This window comes from Chinchilla lanigera, unplaced genomic scaffold, assembly GCF_000276665.1.
Source record: "Chinchilla lanigera isolate Chin_1 unplaced genomic scaffold, ChiLan1.0 scaffold00036, whole genome shotgun sequence".
In the NCBI taxonomy this organism is placed as follows: domain Eukaryota; kingdom Metazoa; phylum Chordata; class Mammalia; order Rodentia; family Chinchillidae; genus Chinchilla; species Chinchilla lanigera.
In genome coordinates, this window is record NW_004955437.1 from 12179315 (window position 1) to 12199131 (window position 19817).

Genomic DNA, 19817 nt, shown 5'->3' on the forward strand with positions numbered 1-19817 from the left:
CGCTCCCCACCCGCAGCTCCCTGTGCGCTGGAAGCCCTCCTCTATTTACATGATTTTAAACACCAGCCTGGTTCAGAAGCTTCTACAGGCTGGAAGGCTGGAGAGAGACCTTGTCATGATACCCACAGCTCATCAAAGCTCTTCTCCAGAGGGGTGCTTCCAACAGCTTTGACTAGCGAGGCCCCAGGTACAGCAGACCCATCGCACTCCAGTCTGTCAACTTCACTGGTCTTTTTTCTTACCTTGGCATCTACCTTCTGGCACTACCTGCAGCCCATATGTTTACTCTCTCCTGTGGCTGGAGATTTTTCCCTCTGTGACTTTTTGCCTGCTTGCTTGGGCACCTACCTCCATGTCACCCCTCTGTAAACCAACAATTTCCACCTATGTCTCTATTTTTCTTCATAATCACCCCTCTGTAAACCAACAATTTCCACCTATGTCTCTATTTTTCTTCATAACACCAATCTCCACCATTCATGCCATATCTTATAATCTGAGTTCTCCGTTCTCTTTACCACATACACACATGCACACACATGAATGGACACACACACACACACACACACACACACACACACACCAGCACACAACTGCACAAGCTCTCGGAGGAGGTCCATGGACTCCCATGGGCTCCAGGCAGAAGCACTGGGAAACTGCTAGATAGATTGTCAAGGTCTTTTCCAACTCTTGCACTCTTCTCCCTTTTTCATGTCCCACATTTTACTGTTTTCCTGGAAATATTCAGCTTTCTGGAGTTTCTTAAGTACTTTTTATTTTTTTATTTTTGAACTGGGAATCAAACTCAGGACCTTGTGCTTGCCAGGTAGGAGCTTGTGCCACTGAGCTATATCCCCAGCTGGAGTTATTGATTATAACAACAACAAGGAAATGGTAAAAGAAAAATATGTTACACATATTTTTAATCAATAGAAGGACAAATTCAAGTTTGTGAGAAAGTTAGCTGCACTGTTCTTTAAAATCAGTTGGGAGCTCACCTTGTCTGCCTCCAGTGTAAGGCATAATCTTTACTCCTCTGAGGGGAATCCTCTTTCCTTCTAAAGTTACAGGGGTGAGGAGGGGGCAGGGATATAGCTCAGTAGTACAGTGCCTGGGGGACAAGTTTGAGGTCCTGAGTTCGATTCCCAGCATCAAAAAAAAGTCACCCAGAGAGTGCCCAGTGCCCATTGTTTTCTAAGGAGGGCTTTCCCAGACAGACACCTCTTTCCCTTCAAGCTTTCACAGGATTTGACTTTCACATCTTTTTTCTTGGTAGGAACCTCCTGTTCTGTGCTCAGATTCTAAGAAGTCTCCCAGAAGGAAGTGGATGATGTGGATGAAAATCACATTCTACTCTTTCTCTCTCTTTCTGTTTCATTCATATGTCTTCCATCTCTTCCTTCTCCACTGGTTAAAACAACTTTTTATGGGCATTTTATTTTAAAAAATTCTATGTATCCCAGGAAGTTATGTATATGTCAATATTATAAATCTGGTAATATCCCGTGTTAATAGATTAAATGAGTACTAAAAATCCTCACCTCAGTAGAGGCAGAAAAACCCAATAAGACTTAACATATATTTTTAAAAAGGAACAAAATTTTTAACAAACTAGTGTGGTAAAAGAATTTCTTGCCAGATAAAAGGCAGCAAGGAAGTCACACTCACTGAAACATTTAAAGTCTTTCTTTTTAAAGTTAGGCACACTACATGGATGTCTATTGTCATTACTTCTATTTTACATTGTGTTGGAAATCCTAGACATTGTAGTAAAACAGGAAACAAATCAAGTGAATTAAAAAATCATATGACTATTAGGTCCCAAGTCTCTATACATTCTGGAATCGGTCTTGGAGCTGTGAGACTTGAGCAGTCTCCTTTTAAAGAACTCTGAGCAGTTAAATGATACTGTCCTTCGTAATCTGTGATACAGCATTCTTTGCAGTAGAGTTTTCTAGTGACTATCTGGGAAATGCTATGGCACACAGGGATAGTGATTTTCTGACTTTCGGAAAATTTTAGAGCTGTGAATGCTGACTGCCGAGAAGTGTGTACCTTGCCCTGTATTATTTGATTATTTAAGTGTGTTTGTCTATGTGTTTGTTTTGGAGACAAACTCATGGGATCATGGTCTGTAGAACCTCAGTGTCTAACTGAGCTGACCGGGGGTCGCATGAGTGGTGAAGCGCAGTGGACAGAACCTGATTCTCACAGGTCCTTCTGGTCACTCAAGCTTGAATGTCTAACGTCAGAGGGAAGAAAAATAATGGCATCTTGGGCACACTTTGGGGGAATCAGTGTAAAAAATGTGGGCCTGAAGAGAAAATCTCTCAGATACTTCACTGTGGGTATAATTGCCCTTTTCCTTTGACTTTCAAATGAACTATTTCAACAAAACATTACAAATGAACAGATTGCGGTCTCTTCCCAGTGAAATCACATCTCTTGTCCTCCCTAAAGCTGGATTTCACTGTGGTAATTCTTTATATAATAATTGCTTTAAAATATTCCTCCTCTGTCCTTCTGATATCTTTGGCTGTTTGGATGGCTGCAGCTTCAAACTCAGTTTATTCAAAGACAGCTCCCAGAATTCTACTAACCTGGAGGGTATGTGTAGGGGGCCAGGTGAGTTGAGCAGGAGGGGAATTTGTCACCTTCCCCTGACACCTGTGTGGTGCTCAGTTGTAGGCAAGCCCTTCACCATCATCTCCTGCTTCCGGCACCGCTGGGTGTTCGGCTGGATCGGCTGCCGCTGGTACGGATGGGCTGGGTTTTTCTTTGGCTGTGGAAGCCTCATCACCATGACGGTGGTTAGCCTGGATCGATACCTGAAAATCTGCTATCTATCTTATGGTAAGTTGGAAGGTTCCTCATTCCCTGATAGTCAGTTAGATCAATTCAGTATCAGCTTTGTACATTTTTACACAGTAAATAAAGATTATTAATAACCTCAGAGACCAAGAGCATTTCTATTTGTAGTCTATCTTGTTCTAACATATGTTTAAGGATTTGACTGTGTTATTATAGATTTCTTTTAAGATTACTTCTATAATAGTGTCTGGTGTTTGACTACTGCTTTAAAAAAAAGTCATATAAAGTATGTAAGCTTTGGTCGTATTTTGTCATGCAAACAAACATACAAAGATTGACAGATGTCAGGTCTGAGATGTTTAGTGGATTTCCTACATAGTAAGTGCAATGATAAGAAAAGCTGTTTGTGATTCTCCTTTAGGACTCCTTATGATTTCAGAGATGAGGAAAACCAAAATGCTCACCTCCAAGAGCAGAGGGCCATGCAGCTGCCCCTGCACCAAAGGACACACACAGAAATCCACCCAGCAGTTGATTGTGGTGTTGGTAGGTGGGAAGATGCCTGATTCCAGGAGCCGGTGAGGGAGGAGCTGGCAATGAACATGTTTTTGGAGGCTCAACCATTCATTTTTTGAAGATTAGGCCATTCTAGTGGTTAAAATCACTTTTGGTATTTTGGCTTCTTGAGGTTCTGGGAATTGAATAAACCTGAAGAGAAGCCTTTGGGCATTTAAGTTTAGTGCTGAGAGGCTGGCACTGCCTGGGAATCATCTGATGCCTCTGTAGGAGGCTTCTTTGACTGTCAATGTGTTCTTGGGGTGCCTGTGACCATGGGGACTCAGTGTGGCCAGGAGACTGAGGTGGGAGAGATTAAACCCACCTGGCTCTCTTGCCATGATAGAATTTCATATTACACTATATTTGCTATATTATTTATTTTTGTGGTGCTGGGAATTGAACCGATGGCCTTCAAATTGAAACATATCCCCAGCCCTTAAATTTTTGTTTTTTAATTTTTTTTTTTGAGACAAGATCTCACTAAGTCTCTAAGTTGCCCAGACTAGTCTCAAACTTGGAATCCTCCTGCCTTAGCCTCTCAGAGTGCTGAAGTTGCAGCATGCACCAGCATGCCTGGCTCCCTTTGTATTTTAAAAATTTATACTCCCTGAGCTGTCTGAGAACATAAACTAGGATGTGGGGATACTCCTGAAACACTATCTTCAGGATACAACGTCTCCTTTTCTAAACATGTACAGCTTCCAATAAAAATCACTTGAATCAAAAATTCCAACAAAGTTCAAAAATACAATAATATATATTTTGGATGACATCAGAGCCTCATGTTTTTCTTCATAAGCTTGTTTTTGGTCATGCCAAATAATTGAAATTTAACTTAATTTTATAAACAAGAAGGCGAAAAGTTAAACTCCCTGTGAGTTTCTGAGGAAAACAGAGCCTTGGCCTCTGTTTTTAAGTATTTTCTTCAGTTTAAGTTTGGGTCACCACCAGGACCACCGCAGGGCATAACTCATATATGAGCTTTGTACAGATCTCCCAGCTTGTGTGAGGTTGAGGCCCAGGCATACGGTCTCATCAGTCAGTAAAACGCACCATTCAACCCTCCACGCAGTGATCACCATGTGGGAACCAGGAGGTCACTTGGGGACAGCGTGGTAAGCTGACTGGAGGCCTCCTTGAGAGAGGACCCCTTGGCTTCTTCCTAATTCCAGTGACCAGTGACGGGGAGCTTACTACTGCACAAGGCAGCCCATTCTCTGATTGGTCTGCTCTCGTTGTAACAATGTTATTCCTTATATTGAGACAAAACTGCCTCCCAGTAACCTCCTCCCATTGGTCCTAGTTCTGACTTCTGGAGCAACACAGAACCAATCTACTAATCTACTCCCTCCTGTATTGACAGCCTTTCACCACACTCGAATGTAAGTATGAAACACCTCACTCAGCCACCCTAACCGTGAATGCTTACGCGTCTGCCTCTGCACATTCCCGTGAGCCTATGTGATGATCCCTGCCGATGTTTTCTCTGTTCTGATGGATAACCAAGAGCTGAAATCTTGTGTGGCTACACGACTGCTGTCCTTATCTGGTTGAGGCTTGAGAGATTTGCATTTGATGATGTGAAAGCCCACTTATTTGGGAAACTGGAGCTAACAATCAATGTACAGTGTAGAAACAAACAACTGTATTTCTCGTTAGTGCTGAATGAGACATGTGGACACAGGGGTACAGATTCATGTCAACCTGGGGTGTCATAGTCTGCCAAGCAGGCCCTTCACATCATTCACAGAACCCTTATTAAACCTGTAAGCAATGCATTTTTATTTCCTCCATTTCACTGTTAAGCACTTTGGATATCTGGAAAGGTTCCATGAGCAAGGTGAAATGCAAGAAATAGAAGAATTAGAGCCATATGGACTTTATCTATTTCACACTGTTCTGAGTGCAGACAGACCCTGAGTCTATGATGAAGACATCACTCAATTTTTATTGAACATACTTTGATATTTCTTTTCCATTACTCCAAGATCAAAGCAGAGCAAACCCCTGCCCTGGCCCTTTTGCTGAGGTGATGAGTGAGGGTTGGAAGTGCTGTCATGTGGAGGCCATGGCCTTAGGTCAGGGTGACTTATTTTGGGGGGTGTTGAACCTTGGAAAATGACCACTAGTGTTTTATAGCTTTTTTTTTTTTTTAGATGACTGTACTATTTCTTTCTCTTGAATTCTCTTTTGGTAAGAAACTAGTGTTAAATACGGAGCTCGTTTTTTGTCTTCCTGAAAATATTTTCACAGAATTACTTTGCAGAACATAGTATAAATGTCTTAGATTCTCAGCCTCGCCCTGCTTGGCTGTGTGAGCGTGCCTGTTGTAAGACTAAAATTTGAAGACTCAAAATCTGCTCCACACATGGCCAGAGACAGGCCCCCACCCTCATCTTGTCATGGTCATGACTCACTTATCCCCACTTAGCACCTTCCGAGGAAGACAAAGGGGTGTAGATACACAAGAGCTTTCAGAAGGAAGGGATTGTAAAGACACAACGACGATGTTTTGTGATTTCTCACCTTCCAAAGGATTCTCCCTTGGACCCTTGGATGACCCACTAACACACGCTCTTGAGATGATTTCCCAAGATCCTCTTTGCCTTCAGCATCCTCCTGTCTTTTACTACCTGTCCTATCTTCCTGGCCTTTGCCACTTCTCCCTCCCAAAGCTCCAGGTGCCCAGAGAAAACCTTCCCTGTGACAATCTCTTCACATGTCACTCTCCTGGAGAAAGACCCCTGCTCTGGATCTCGCCCTTCACCGCATCTCCCTCAGGCTTCCATTTTCTGCTCACGTCTCCCAGCATTCAATGGAATGACTCTTTGGAGGTGGAGTGTGACGTGCCGAGGGAGGTGCTCAGGTGCAGGGCAGATGGCATCGGGGTAACACTCTTCTTCTGCCTCCAGGGGTCTGGCTGAAGAGAAAGCACGCCTACATCTGCCTGGCGGCCATCTGGGCCTATGTGTCCTTCTGGACCACCATGCCCCTGGTAGGCCTAGGGGACTACGCGCCCGAGCCCTTTGGGACCTCCTGCACCCTGGACTGGTGGTTGGCCCAGGCCTCGGCCGGGGGCCAGGTCTTCATCCTGAACATCCTCTTCTTCTGCCTGTTACTCCCCACGGCCACAATTGTGTTCTCCTATGTGAAGATCATCGCCAAGGTGAAGTCCTCCTCCAAAAAGGTTGCCCACTTTGATAGCCGGATCCACAGCAGCCATGTGCTTGAGATGAAACTGACCAAGGTAATGATGGTCACAGTTTAACAAGGGGTTTTCTGGTTGGCTGAAGCTGCAGAGGGTGATGCGTGTCCAGGGAAACCTAGAATCCTATGTTAATACACTTCTGAGGTTTGTTATTGTTGACCTAAACTTTTACAGACTCTCCTCTGTCTCTGCCTTTTATGCGCGCGTGCATGCACGCGCACACACACTTTTTAAAAAGTATTATTTTATTCTCAGATGTTTTGCTTTGTTTTGCAGCACTGTGTATCGGATCCAGGACCTTGCTAGACAAGTGCTCTGCTACAGAGCTACAGGGCTGGACCACACACATGTTTAAACATCTACCAGCCTGATTTTGTCTATGGAGTAGGATGCCATGAATTTTTCATAATTCTTTCAGTAATGGCAGTAATGGTCATATATCATGCAATGCCACACAGTGTTTACTGTTTTGCAGGGACCTGGGTGAGCAGTGTAGGGACATGCTACCACTTGGTTATTCAGAGACAGTGTTTCCTATAAAGACTTTCTGGTGGTGAACTTGTCTTCACACAAAGCAGTTTCTGCAGGGCTTGGTTCTTAGGCAATGCTGGTTCCAGAGCTGACATTTCTTTAGATACAGCAGGGTAAGGGAAAAGCAATCAACTGGGCAACAGACTTGGGTTTTAACTGTCATTGACACAGCAGTTCTGGACCTTAGAGCTGAATACTTAGCCTCTTTGAGTCTCTGTCTCCTTATATCTTTTCCAAGAATGGTAATATCTGTCTCCTTGGGCTGTTGTGGACATGCTACTATGAGATAAAGACCTGGTGCATATTATGTGTTAAAGAAACCATAGTTTCTCATTTTCCTTTTGCCTTTTAGGAATTATGGATAAATTCCAACTGACCATGCTTCCGTATTTCATCTTTTTATTGAAAAATATCAAACTCTATCTTACATGTTACCATGCTGTCTTACTTTTCTCATTGTTGAGACACAATACCCAGCAACCAAAGTTAAAGGAGGAAAGATTTATTTGACTCACAGTTTGGAGAGGTTTCGGTTCATAGTTGGCTGGCTCCAAGGCAGGTGGCATAGTAGAGGGCCATCGCAGAGCAGAAACACTTCATGGAAGGCAGAAGGCAGAAGGCAGCAAGCCAGCAAGCCACAAGTGACAAGTGACAAGCTATAAGCAGGGACTCTCTTTCTGTCCTTTATATCCTATCCAGGCCACCCCCCTTTGGGCAGGTAGTACTCACACCCGGGATGGGGCAGCCTCAATGCTAACTTCCCACTATGTATTAATTCCAGCATCACATCCTTGATCCCAGCATCCCACACCCTAGATCCAGACACCTTTGAAAAGCCCCACCTATGACTGCATGAGGCTTTTATGAGACAAGTCATAACACTTGCTCTAGTTTGTATTTTAAATTTTAAAGATAAAAGTAAATGCAGATTGAAGTTCTAATCATTCCTCTCTGTACCTAATCAGTCATGTTGATTGACTGCCTTCTCTCGAGTGTCTTCATAGCCTGCTTTGGAAACCTCTGGTTTCAAAGACCTCCAGTAACATACTTCTCTCCAGATACAGATTGCTCTTAACAAGTCAGGGACTTCATCTCAGGAATGTTTCTCTCTTAAACCTGAGGAGTTTTTGAGGCTTTGCCAAGTCCTTTTGGATTGCTCTAAATATACCAATAACTTATTAATAGAGAAGTTTTTGGGTGGAAAAGCACAATCAGGAATCATGCTATACTTCTGTCTTGTAATTGATTGTAAAGTAGCAAAATAATCCCATAAAGTGCAATGTCATGAATTAAGTCCTTCCTTCCTAGTTCTCTTTTAAACTTTTCTTCTGTGATTTTGTACAAATAAATGTACTCCAAATTAATCCATTGAAGTTTGGATTGGATTGAAGCAAAATCCCTCTCTGTACCAGGTACTGATTTAGTAACTAGGCAACTGCACCAAGAATAAAATGTCCTCTTCCAGTAGAAAGAAAAAGTGAGGGAAAGAATGGAGATACAGCCAGAGAAGCAATGTGATGCCTGTCTCATCTGGCCATGGGGCAAGTTGTCCTGCAGCAGATGCTCCACCTTCTTGTCCTCCCCTAGTGCTGGTTCCATCCATGACCTGGTTTCCAGGAGGCTCTGTATCTCATACTCGCCTCCTCTTTCATGTTGGCTGAACTGCTCAGCGGGACCTGCGCCTATGTCCTTTGTGTGTGCTTGAGGGGGCGATTGCTCATTCGGCGGAGGCTTCCCAAATCCCTTGTTGTGCCTATGAAATATTTATGTATATTCTTCAAACATACACTAACTGATCTTACGTAAGAGGTTTACATTTCATTTGTATATAAAACATTTTAAAATAAACCAAATATAAAATGCTTTTAATTGTTAATATTTGCAGAAACATTTATGTCACAATTCGGCCACATTAAAAAATAAAACTTTTGGTTGTGATGTTGGTCTTAAGCTTTTACTAGTTTCAACTACTACCCAATTTTGATTTCTCTAGGTGGCTAAAAACAGGAAGAAACAGCTCTGTACTGGGGTTTTCTCCTCCTTAGACGTCTTCTCATCTGCTAAGCCACTGCTCAGTGTCAACAGTTTGCTTGTTCATTTGGTGCTTCTGATTTTCAGAATAGCCTGCTCTAATGCTTGTTACTTAAAGGCTGCTTTCCTGGATCCTGGGATCAAAATCATTTAGTTTTTTACGTGCTGTAATTATTTCTAGCTGGGTTATTATCTGAGCCTGCTTTCTGCCGGTCTGATCTCATCAGGCTAAAATCTGGCATTCTTCTGTAAACCTTCCTCTGCTTTGTGGGTTCCTTGTAATTATTTTTTTAATGATGATTTTGCTAGGCTTTTGTAGCAGCTCAAAGTTTCACAGACTACAAACATAGGTGTACCCTTCCCCTGCTGTGAGTCAACATAATCTCACCATTATGCCAAGTCTCATAATGACTGTCAGGGACTTCCTCCTTCTTTTCAGGGCCACCATATGCTCCTGAGTATTTTTCACAGTGCTATGGTGCCAGTGCTTAGGGGGCCCTGGCTTGGTGGCTGTCACTCATGGACTTGACAGTTTGAAGATCTCTGACTCCTTCTGGGCTTGGTGACAGCTGTCCTGGTAGCCACGGCATCTTTCTCTGCCAACCACGTTGCTTCAGAAGCACTGTGAGCTGCATCTCCACCTCTTCTACTCTAACCACCCAGTAGGAACTCAATGAAGACCTTGTGAAGAGAGGGACAAGTTTTGCCCTTTTATGTCCCCAAATGTGTTGAGGGCTCTGTTGCTTGCTTTGCCCCATCCCTGCCCTGTGTGCTGATCCAGGCAGGTCCAGGACGCCTTCTCAAGGTCAGATCACTGGCTCCTCTAATGTCCTTGCTGCAGCTCTTGGTGAGAAATCTGACCTCCTCTGTATCATTTGCAGAGTAATCTTAGTGCCACAGAAGGCCTTGGGTACTCAAATCATTTCCCCTACCCTCAAAGCCCTTTGACTCTCAACTGTTTTATCCCCGTAAGCTTCACATTTCTATTTTGAAGCTGAGAAGCTGAGAAATGCATGTTTTATTTCTTTGGCTGTTTCTGCATGTTAAATATTCACACAGTGTGGTGATCGCTCTTGCTGCTGATTGACTGAGAGGAGAGGTGCAGTGACAGGAGGGGCCCTGGAAGTTAGGTTCATTTCCCAGCTGTTGGTTCGTTCCATACCTGACAGTGCTTCATACGCTGTCATTTAGCACAGATTGGAGCCTGATAATGTCCAGATCTGCAGCCGTGTCCAGATCTAGCAGGCACCTCAGTCTCTCTTGATGTCACTTGTCACTTCCACCAGAACAACCTTTCTGATTCCTTGTAGCTGGACGAAGTTTCTTGCTGTGGATCATCAGAACACTGGGTCCTGATGGCTCTTGTCACACGGAGTCCTGTGCTGCTACTGTGCTTTACAGGACAGCGCGTGAGGGCAAGGTGTGCTGTATTTGCTTCTGTACCTGGGAGCCTAGCACTTGCTGGACATTTATCAAGATTACTTGAATGAATGTATAATCAAATAAATGAATGTAATTACTTTGGAGACTGCTAAGAGGTTCCTTGGCCCCTGGCGTGGGTGTCTTTGTCTCTTTCATACCCAAAGGGACACTTTGCTTTGCTTTGCTTTGCTTTGCTTTGCTCTTTCGCATTGATTGGGAAGCATTGTTAGGACTAAACTGTGACGCTCAGCTTCCCTCAAAGGACTCCGCTCCTTTGTTGCCCACCACATGTTATTTATAGTGAGGAACGGGGTTGGGGCACTCCCTGGTGGACTCCAAAAGTTGATTCTGGGGGAGCTGGACTGTATAGCTGGTTTCTTTCATTTTCCTCCCCTCTCCTTTCCTTCCCTCCTTCTGGCACTAAGGATTGAACCCAGGGCCTTTGCACTAAGCTCCAACCCCAAGCCCTTTTTTATTTTTATTTGAGACAGATCTTGCTAAATTGCTGAAGTAGAACTAAAATTTGGATTCCTCCTGCCTCAACCTACCAGAGTGCTAAGATTATATTACAGGCGTGTGCTGCTGTACCTGAAATCTGGATGCTCCTTTTCTTTTTTTTACATGAGTTAATTAATGACTTTCCTTTGTTCTCCTTAGGTGTTCCCAGCCTAAATGTCATTTCCCAGAGAAGTGGTTCCAAAAATGAATTCAAGTCTTCTTTTCATAATATTTCATTGCAACCTCTGTGTTTCCTTCTTGCCACTTGTCAAGTTTTTAGTTAATTTAAAATTATATTATATTTTATTTTTTTTATGGTTTTTTTCTGGTACCGGGAATCAAACTCATGACCTTGCACTTGCCAGGCAGGCGCTGTGCCGCTGAGCTAAATCCCCAGCCCAGTTTAAAATTATACACTGAGGTCTGTGATTATTTGCTGAAGGCCTATCTTTCCCTCCAGTCAATATGCCTGCAGGGGAAACCATGTCTTTCTGATCATGTTTCCTTCCCTGGACCTAACACAATGCCTCAAGAGCTTGATAAGTTCTTATTAAATATTTGTTGAAGAAAAAGGGACCAGATCAGACTGACTTAATAACAAAAGGAATTTCAAATGGTTAGTTCCAGCTTTGTCCCCATCCCTGAGAAGTTATATGCAGTCAACTTTTGCTGTTTATTTTGGCTACCAGTAGCTTAATCCTTCGGTGTCTGAGGAATTTCCCACATTTTGTGTCTTGCTGAGGGGTTGGGGAGAAGCTGCACAGCTCTTTAGGAAGTGCTGAGAAAGGATACTCTGATGGCCATGCTCAGCCATGGATGCAGGCATCTTCCATCGGCACTTCAGCACCAGTGGCTTGTGCATCAGTACAGGTCACCTCCCAGTTTGGAGTGTGATTGTGGGTGTTGATTTTAAGTTCAGCGTTCACAAGAATGCTCTGTTTCAACCAATATCCTTTAAATAAATTCTCTGTCAGCCTCACGCAGCCAAAGTCTACCTCATTCACTTGCAACTCAGAATCTTGAATAATTTATCTTGGGCGAACTGTTTATTCTTTCTACACCTTCATTTCCTCATCTGCAAGAGGAGACGGTGGAGAGGAATGAAATGGTAGCTTGATTGCCTTCAAAACCTTGAGGTCCTATGAAAGTGGTAACCTTAACCCAGTTATTTAAAGACCGTAGTGGAGTTGGGGATGTAACTCAGTGGCACAAGCATCTGCCTGGCAAGTGCAGGGTCCTAAGTTTGATTCCTGATTACCGCCCCCCCCAAGACCATTGTAGTAGTGGTCATGCCTCATACCCAGTGGACTCCAACTCGAGTCCTTGTCCTTCTTGAGCAGTATGCATCCACCCCAGGGCTGGCTCACTGCACAGATCAGGGCCCCCACTCTCTTGCTGAACCAGATACATCTACGCTGTTTTTTTTTTTTTTTTTTTTTTTTTTTTTTTTTTTTTAAGCCACTCCTGCTTCATCAGGGAATCTTGTGTTCAGTTTTAGACCCGAACTCCAAAACGCAGGCGCACAGGGTGACCTGACCTAATTCGCGCCTCGCTTTTCATTTGCAGCTCTTGCTTGTTTTTTTGAGTAGTGGTATTTTAAGACTTGAGAAAATTGCAACTGGAAAATGTGGAACTCTTTTTTTTTTTTTTTGAAGTGTGAATTCATATTTTCTCCTTGGATCACAGTCAGGGTTAACTCGGGTGAGTGCACCAAGTACCTCTGAAAGTCTTTTTTTTTGGAGGAAGGGGCTGGGCTTTTGGCAATGGTTATCTTTACATAGATAACACAGAAGGAAGAGATGTTTAGATTGCTGGATGACTTTTTAAAAGGTAATATGAAAGATGAGTGTTGGAAGCCTTATTTTGTATTAATGAAGAGACAGAGGTCCAAAGAGGATCATTCACCAGTGTGAGGTTCCTCATCCTCTTCCTGCCTGGGGATATCATTGCTTGTAAGAAACGGTGCCTATGTACAAGGCAGGCACCTTGAAGCTGGCATTCACTATACCAAAGCTACCTTTGCTATCACTTTCCTGCTGGTTGAGAACAAATCCAGGGGCTTTCCAGCTACCCCCAACATAGAAAAACCGAGTCTTTGCATCCCCATGTCCTGTCCAGTGAGTGCTCCACTGAAGCAGCAGGTCCCCAGCTTCTTCCCAGAGGCTCTTGTAGCCTATGGCTCTTCCCTCCCCATGTCTCCACACTGGAGGATGGGACCTGGCTCCTTGGGAACCACATCTTCCAGGGTGGCTCCCTTATGTGGGATCCAGAGCCAGAGCCTTGTGCAATTTGGAGAATTCACTTTCAATGTTATTATTCTATTATTGTTTTAATTGCTTAGTTCACACGAATCAAGCAATTATGGACAACACGTGCTTTTGAGACAGTTAGCGCAGGCTTGAAGTAGAGTTGAAAAACACTGATGTCCCTTGGTCCTCTGGGGTGAGATGCAGTTAAGGTGAATGGGTTCCAGATGTGGGATTCTTCTGCAGCAGCCAAGCACATCTTCTGTGAATTTTCTTCACAAAACCTGTCTAACCCGGGAGTTTGAAGTTTAACTGCTTTGCCAGTGAACCAAGAGGCAGTGTGGAAAAGTAAAGTAACTAACAACAAACAATTTAGAAAAAGTTAGCAGGTGGAGTGGCCTTGTGAGAACTGGTTTGGATATCTGGGAATGAAGTTTGGAAAACACAATGAGGACAGCTGTAGGAGAGGGAGGGTCAAGGACATTTTATGCTAAGGAGAATGTTCTAGAAAAACGGAGTGTAACAGGAAAGGCTTGGGGTCTTTTGGGGGAGTAAATCTTAGAATGGTTTTAATATTTTTTATTAGTTTCAATATGTGTTTAATATTTATGGAGTATATTTTAAAATGGGAAGGTGCCTGTGCTCTTTGTACTCACTTCAGAAATACTGATGATATTCTTCGGTCTTTTAGATCTGGCCTTTCGTCCTCTTTCTGCTTTAAAGTTGATTTCTGATCATTCAGCTTTACTCTAAAGCCAGTAAACTCTCAATAATTCATTTGCTCTGTGTTATTAAAACCACACTGCAGTTTAGTTCTCATATGTTCTTTTAAAAAGGATAACATAACACAAATGCTTAAATCTCTCCTGACCCCTATTACACAATCCCGAAAAAGTAGGAAATATGTAAAATATAGGCAATATTATGGACTAAGTGCTAATCTATTTTTTGTCGGTGACTTTGCCAACAACACAGAAAACAGCTTCTGAGATGCCGTGAAATCTTTGTGTGACTCACCAAGGAAGCAGGCAGGGGCTGTTTTAAGTCCCCAGACACCTGCTAGAGCAAGCTTTATTTATACAGTTAACGTTTAATGTGGGGACTTAGCAAAAGAAAGCCCTCACTGCAGGCCTTGAAGCATGCATTCCATTTACAAACAAAAGTCAGCCAGACCAAACCAAACGAAAACTTCTCGTCTAGCTTCTGCCAAAGGATAGAAAAGCAAGCTCCACGGAGAGCTGCAAACATTCACTGGGTCTTCCCAGTTGATCAGTCAGTGGAGGCGAGGACTTGGGCTCAAGACCCTGACCCAGGGCTGCAGGACAGGCACAGTACTGGGTGCACTGGGTTCCCTCCTGGGGATTCAGAGTCAACGTAAAATGGAACAAATGTGTATTATGATGAAGGCTTTGCTTAGCTGCAGTTCATTTTTGGAGATGAGCTTTGCAATTCTTGGGGGGAGCTTTAGAACCTCTGAGATTTTAGGGCAGATCTCCCAACCCTCACTTTTGCACACCTCACAGAAGTGAACTTCCAGGCCAAAGACACCTCAAGACTGACTGTTCTGCAGACTAAGGCTTTGGGCCATTTTCTATGTACGAGAGCTCTGCTTCCAGGAAAGTGTAGTGAAATGCACCTTCACACCATGACTTTGTTGTTAACAAACAAAACGAAACAAAAAACCAAAACTAAAACAAATCCCATCAACTCCTAAAGCAAAAAACATTTCAAGTATTGTTGCTTTAACCATTACAGATAAGCCAGGTGCCTTCCCTCTTACCACTGATTCACATAACTCTTCACAACTCTAAGGCTGGGGAGAACCTGTGGTTACTTTTTTCTTAAATTAAGCAATGCGAAAAAGCGGGAGCAGTATGGACCCAGTATCAGTTTACATCTTCCCAAGATGCCAGGAAGCTCAGAGGTAAAAGGAAGGCTGCTTTTAAAATTCCAAAGCTGAATCTGACCCAACTCCTGTCCCTATGACTGTAGCCAGGGGCACACAGCCCTCTGACTAGTGTGACTTGAATCACATGGGGCCTTGATGTCAACTTCAAAAACAGCCAAGGCAGAGAGCAGTCCTGGCATTGCTAAAGTGGAGGACATGCTGGGAAAGAGAGGATAAATGTAAAACATGAAAATAGACAAATGTCTTCTACATAGGATTGCTTTGAATAGACTCCTAGTTTAATTATCTCACAGGACGAATATTCTAGTAAATAACAGAGTAAGGACAACTTGAAATTAGTGCCTCTCTCTCTCTCTCTCTCTCTCTCTCTCCCCCTCTCCCTCTCCCTCTCCCTCTCTCTCTTTCTGTCTGTCTCAGTTAGGGTCTGGTAGCTGAAAATAAAAACCAAAGAGCCAAGGCTCCATTTGCTGCTATTATGGCCCTAATTACAACTCCTCTTATCTCTTGTTTAGACCATTGCCTAAACAAAAACCTGCTGAGAGCACAGATTCTATGTGGGCAGGATGTGTCTGCTTTGTTCTTTACTGTGTCTTCTGCACAAAGCGTAGAGGATGGGATGCTTGACCACCCCCTTAATTAAACGAATGAATGGTAATCTTCCCTTCTCCCCCTTCCTGCCTAGTCTATGCTGCAGATGAACCTTGTTAAGTAGAGTTCTCCTCCTGTTCCTGTTAGAAAACCTATGAGTGTCTGAGTGCATACAGAATCTGTAGAATCTAGTGCAGGTTCAGTGATTTGCAGTAGAAAACCATGAACACATGGATGTCATCTTCTGTCCCATCCCATCTACCTTGCTGTTTCCTCCTCACAAAGTGAATTGCTCACTAGTTGGATGCAAACCTCATCCATTCTTGTCTATGCCTCTACTTACTCTGGCTCACTACTTTTCTTCATTTCCACTTGCTGAGGTGCAGGTTGTATACTATGTCTTCCAAAGCTGTTCTTAATTTTCCCAATAGGATGTAGTTTTCTCTGAGCCTGCATCTGAGTCACATGCTTCCTGGTAATGTAGCTATTTGTGTACTGGAGGGACATGTTTCAGGCACTAAGGCACCCTGCAGTCCCCACAGCACTGGGGCTGGACTCTGGACCAACCACCCACTAAAAGGGTTGGATGCAGAGAAGTGAAAGGGCCAGAAAGATGGTTATGGGGTATGAACTGGGGCTGTATTATTAAAGGGATGAAACTACAGATTGAGAGAGACTTGCAAGGGTGATTTAAATTCTATCTCTGATTATTCTTTAGTCTGAAAATTTAGAGGTCCCTAAAACTTAATAATTTTGTGAGCGAGAAAAGTGCTTTGTGGGAAATCCTCACTCTATACAACTGCACCACTTTGCAGAGGCTTGATGACTCCTTTCTTTTACTTGCTACCTGGTGAATTTTCACAATCTAAGCCTCCCAGTTGGGAAAAGCTTGAGCCAAAAGAAATAACATTTAATGGGAACTGCTGAAGAAAATGTATATTAGAATTTCAAACCAGGGCAAAGATGCTCAGTTCCTAAGGCGAATGTGGGTGATTTAAAATTTCATCAAGGGGAACATATTTTCTGTCAAGTTCTGAAGTGAATGAGGGCTGAGAAGTCTGGAAAGCTCAGGAGAACAGGCATCTTTTTGTATTATGACTATTTTGCCCCAGTGCAAGCACAATCTGACAGCTATTACAGGATTACGCTTTGGGTCTTTGTGTGCATTCAAATTCTAGAGTGGAGAATGGGTGGGAGGTAGCAAGGATACACGATTCCTGAGGGCAAGGTCAGTGGAAACACAACCAACAAGTGTTGCTGGATGTGCCACGGGGACTTCCTTGTTCCCTATACCTGCTATCTCAAGTGCTTCCATCCACTGCGTTTCTTGTTCTGTCCTCTCTGCCTTCTCCCCTCAGGTGGCCATGTTGATCTGTGCCGGCTTCCTGATTGCCTGGATCCCCTACGCAGTGGTCTCGGTGTGGTCTGCCTTTGGAAGGCCAGACTCCATCCCCATCCAGCTTTCTGTGGTGCCAACTCTGCTGGCCAAGTCGGCAGCGATGTACAACCCCATCATCTACCAGCTCATTGATCACAGATTTGCCTGCTGCCGGAATGGTGGTTTGAAAGCAACCAAGAAGAAATCTTTGGAAGACTTTAGGTAAGATTCCAGAAGTTAGAAAAGTCATTCTTTCTTTGTTTTGGGACGGTGTGGGGGTTCAGACCACTAGGATGTGCCATCTCTCTAGAGTTGGAATTTATAGCCTGGGAGCGATGTGGGCAGGACTGTATTTCCCATTCATCAAAAGTCCTCAAACTGAGGTATATGGGGGTTGGATGATGGGGTAGGTAGGAAAAAAAGAGATCCTGTTTTTGAGCCCAGAGCAGCCAAGGTACTGAGCTGTATCTTTTGGAGAAACCAGGATGTCCTCCATAGTTTGAACTTTCTTCTCTGGGGCCGCTTACTTTTTACTATTGTTCACACGACATGAACCCCAAATTAAATTCCCATAATGGAGAGATTCTTTTGTTTGGGACACTATAACTACTAGCTAAGAGGTAGGAGTTGGGCATCCAGAGAAGGAGAGAAAGGTAGAACTTTTTTGGTTTGTGCCACAGTGTTTTCTTTTCAGGATTAATTTTGATCTCTTTCTAATTCAAGTCTTATGCACAAAGTTTTCACAGAAGTCAAGTTGACAGGATGTACGCAGGTACGGCTGTAGCTGTGGGTGCATAGATGTAGATATGTGTACACGTATGTCAGTTTGTGTTTTCTTCCTCTGCACCCAGGCTGCACACTGTCACCACCGTCAGGAAGTCTTCTGCCGTGCTGGAAATCCACCAAGAGGTGTGAGGAGGACACAGCCTTGTCACGGACACAGACACTCACTTCTCTGCCTCTTCACCGCTGTTCACGGTTGTGGCCACACTTTTCTCTTTATATTTTTATATTTTGTACACTTTTCCTCTTTCTCCTCAAGCCGAGGTTTGCTGGGAAATTCCAACAGCCAAATGAAAGCTAGATGATAGGATGCAGCCTCTAGGAATAGATTAGGATGAGCATTCTGGGACTTCCTTTTTCTTATGCTTTAAAATCTGTGGTTACCAACAGTACAAAGTTTGATATATCAAGAAAAATGTTTGAAAGTTTGTTTGCTAGGGTGTTACTTAATTTTATCACAACATCATCACCCTTTCTTGATGTAGGTCAGGGATGCAGATTCGGGGTTCCTTGGGTGTGTGACCGCTGAGACTCTGTGTTGGGCCATGACTGGTGAACACTTAGGTTCTCACAGCTCTTCTCTCTACATGCGGACAGAGGGCCATTTTCTAATGGCAATGATTCCTCAGAGGAGTCCTCCAGGGAAATCAGCTTTGTCTGAAATCCCTAAGTGGAAACTGCTCTTGTATTTCTGAATTCGAGGACAAAAATAATTCCCACTGACGGTAATTTTACCCAGGTGGATTCTTCTCATTAAGTTCTAGTTACTAATATAGTGGGTACTAACAGTACACTACTAGCTGTAATTGCTTAGAAAATGAACTTAGTGAAAATAGCTACTTGTGAATGTTACTTCTATTCTTTGTTTGTTCTTTGTGACCTTCTTTCTTTTATTGATTCCCACCCCCCCAACAAATACCTTTTGGAATCTGAAGTGAAGCAGATGTAAATATGAAGGGTGTGAAGTGATTTCAGAGGATCGTGGTCCTTTAACGCTAATGAGAGGGGAAGGCAGTGAATAGGTTCGCATAGAGCTTCTGCTCAGTGTCCATGGGCTCCTCCTCCTGGCCTGAGAATGGGGCTGTGCACATGGCTCTTTGTTAGTGTCAGGGCCAGGATGGTGTCTATCCTGCCCCTTGTTCTGTCACCTGCTACCAGGAATGTCACCCTTGTCCTCAGCTATGGTTCTGCCTTCCTGGTAATTGCTAGTGAGAAGAAAGGAGAGAGGGGCCCCTGTGTGCCACTGATGACCTCCTAAGCCTTCCACGTGAAGACTGCAGTCCCCTCCTCCAGGCTCAGCCCTCTGTGGATGGCCCCTGCTGCTCCTCTGTCTTTTAGTTTTCTTGAGAGTTGGAGGAAGAGGAATGAGTTAACATGTGTCATTGGTTCAAGAAAAGCAATGAATCAACGCTATAAAATGTGCTCTGTGATTAACGCAAAAAGAATGAACAGCTCTGCTTGAGGCTTGGGACTGCTTATTGAAGTTTGAAAAAAGGAGGCAAAATTGGCATTAGAATAGGGAAATAGGGAATGAACTTAGGGCAGTGGCTTTGTACCTCTGGCCAGCTTGTAAACTGGGACAGTGACAACTGTGTCACAGGGTCATTATTGGGAGTCCTCGACAGGATGATACACATGTAAATCATGGGGCACCATGGCAGCTGCTGCTTTCACTATCATGGGAACAGATGAGGGTGTCCAAGGTGGGGCTGGCCATGGTCATCCTGCCAGAGCCAGAGAAGGAGGTGGCAAGGCTGGTCGTGTTTAGAAAGACTGGTCCAGTGGCATCATGGAGGGGAGATCGCCTGGGTAAAGGGGCATGATCAAGCTTGGGGGCTGTCAGACCAGTTAGGG

The 19817-nt window shown here is 43.7% G+C and overlaps 1 protein-coding gene across 1 annotated transcript in view; it reads left to right on the forward strand.

Moving 5' to 3' along the window:
* The window catches only part of Opn5 (opsin 5), a 25866-nt gene extending 7771 nt beyond the window's left edge, over positions 1 to 18095 (forward strand). Inside the window, exons 3-6 of the mRNA XM_005389879.2 lie at positions 2683 to 2853; positions 6282 to 6616; positions 17161 to 17402; positions 18032 to 18095. Coding sequence (XP_005389936.1) covers positions 2683 to 2853; positions 6282 to 6616; positions 17161 to 17402; positions 18032 to 18095 — 812 coding nt within the window. The remainder of the gene's footprint in view (positions 1 to 2682; positions 2854 to 6281; positions 6617 to 17160; positions 17403 to 18031) is intronic.
* The last annotated feature ends 1722 nt before the right edge of the window (positions 18096 to 19817 follow it).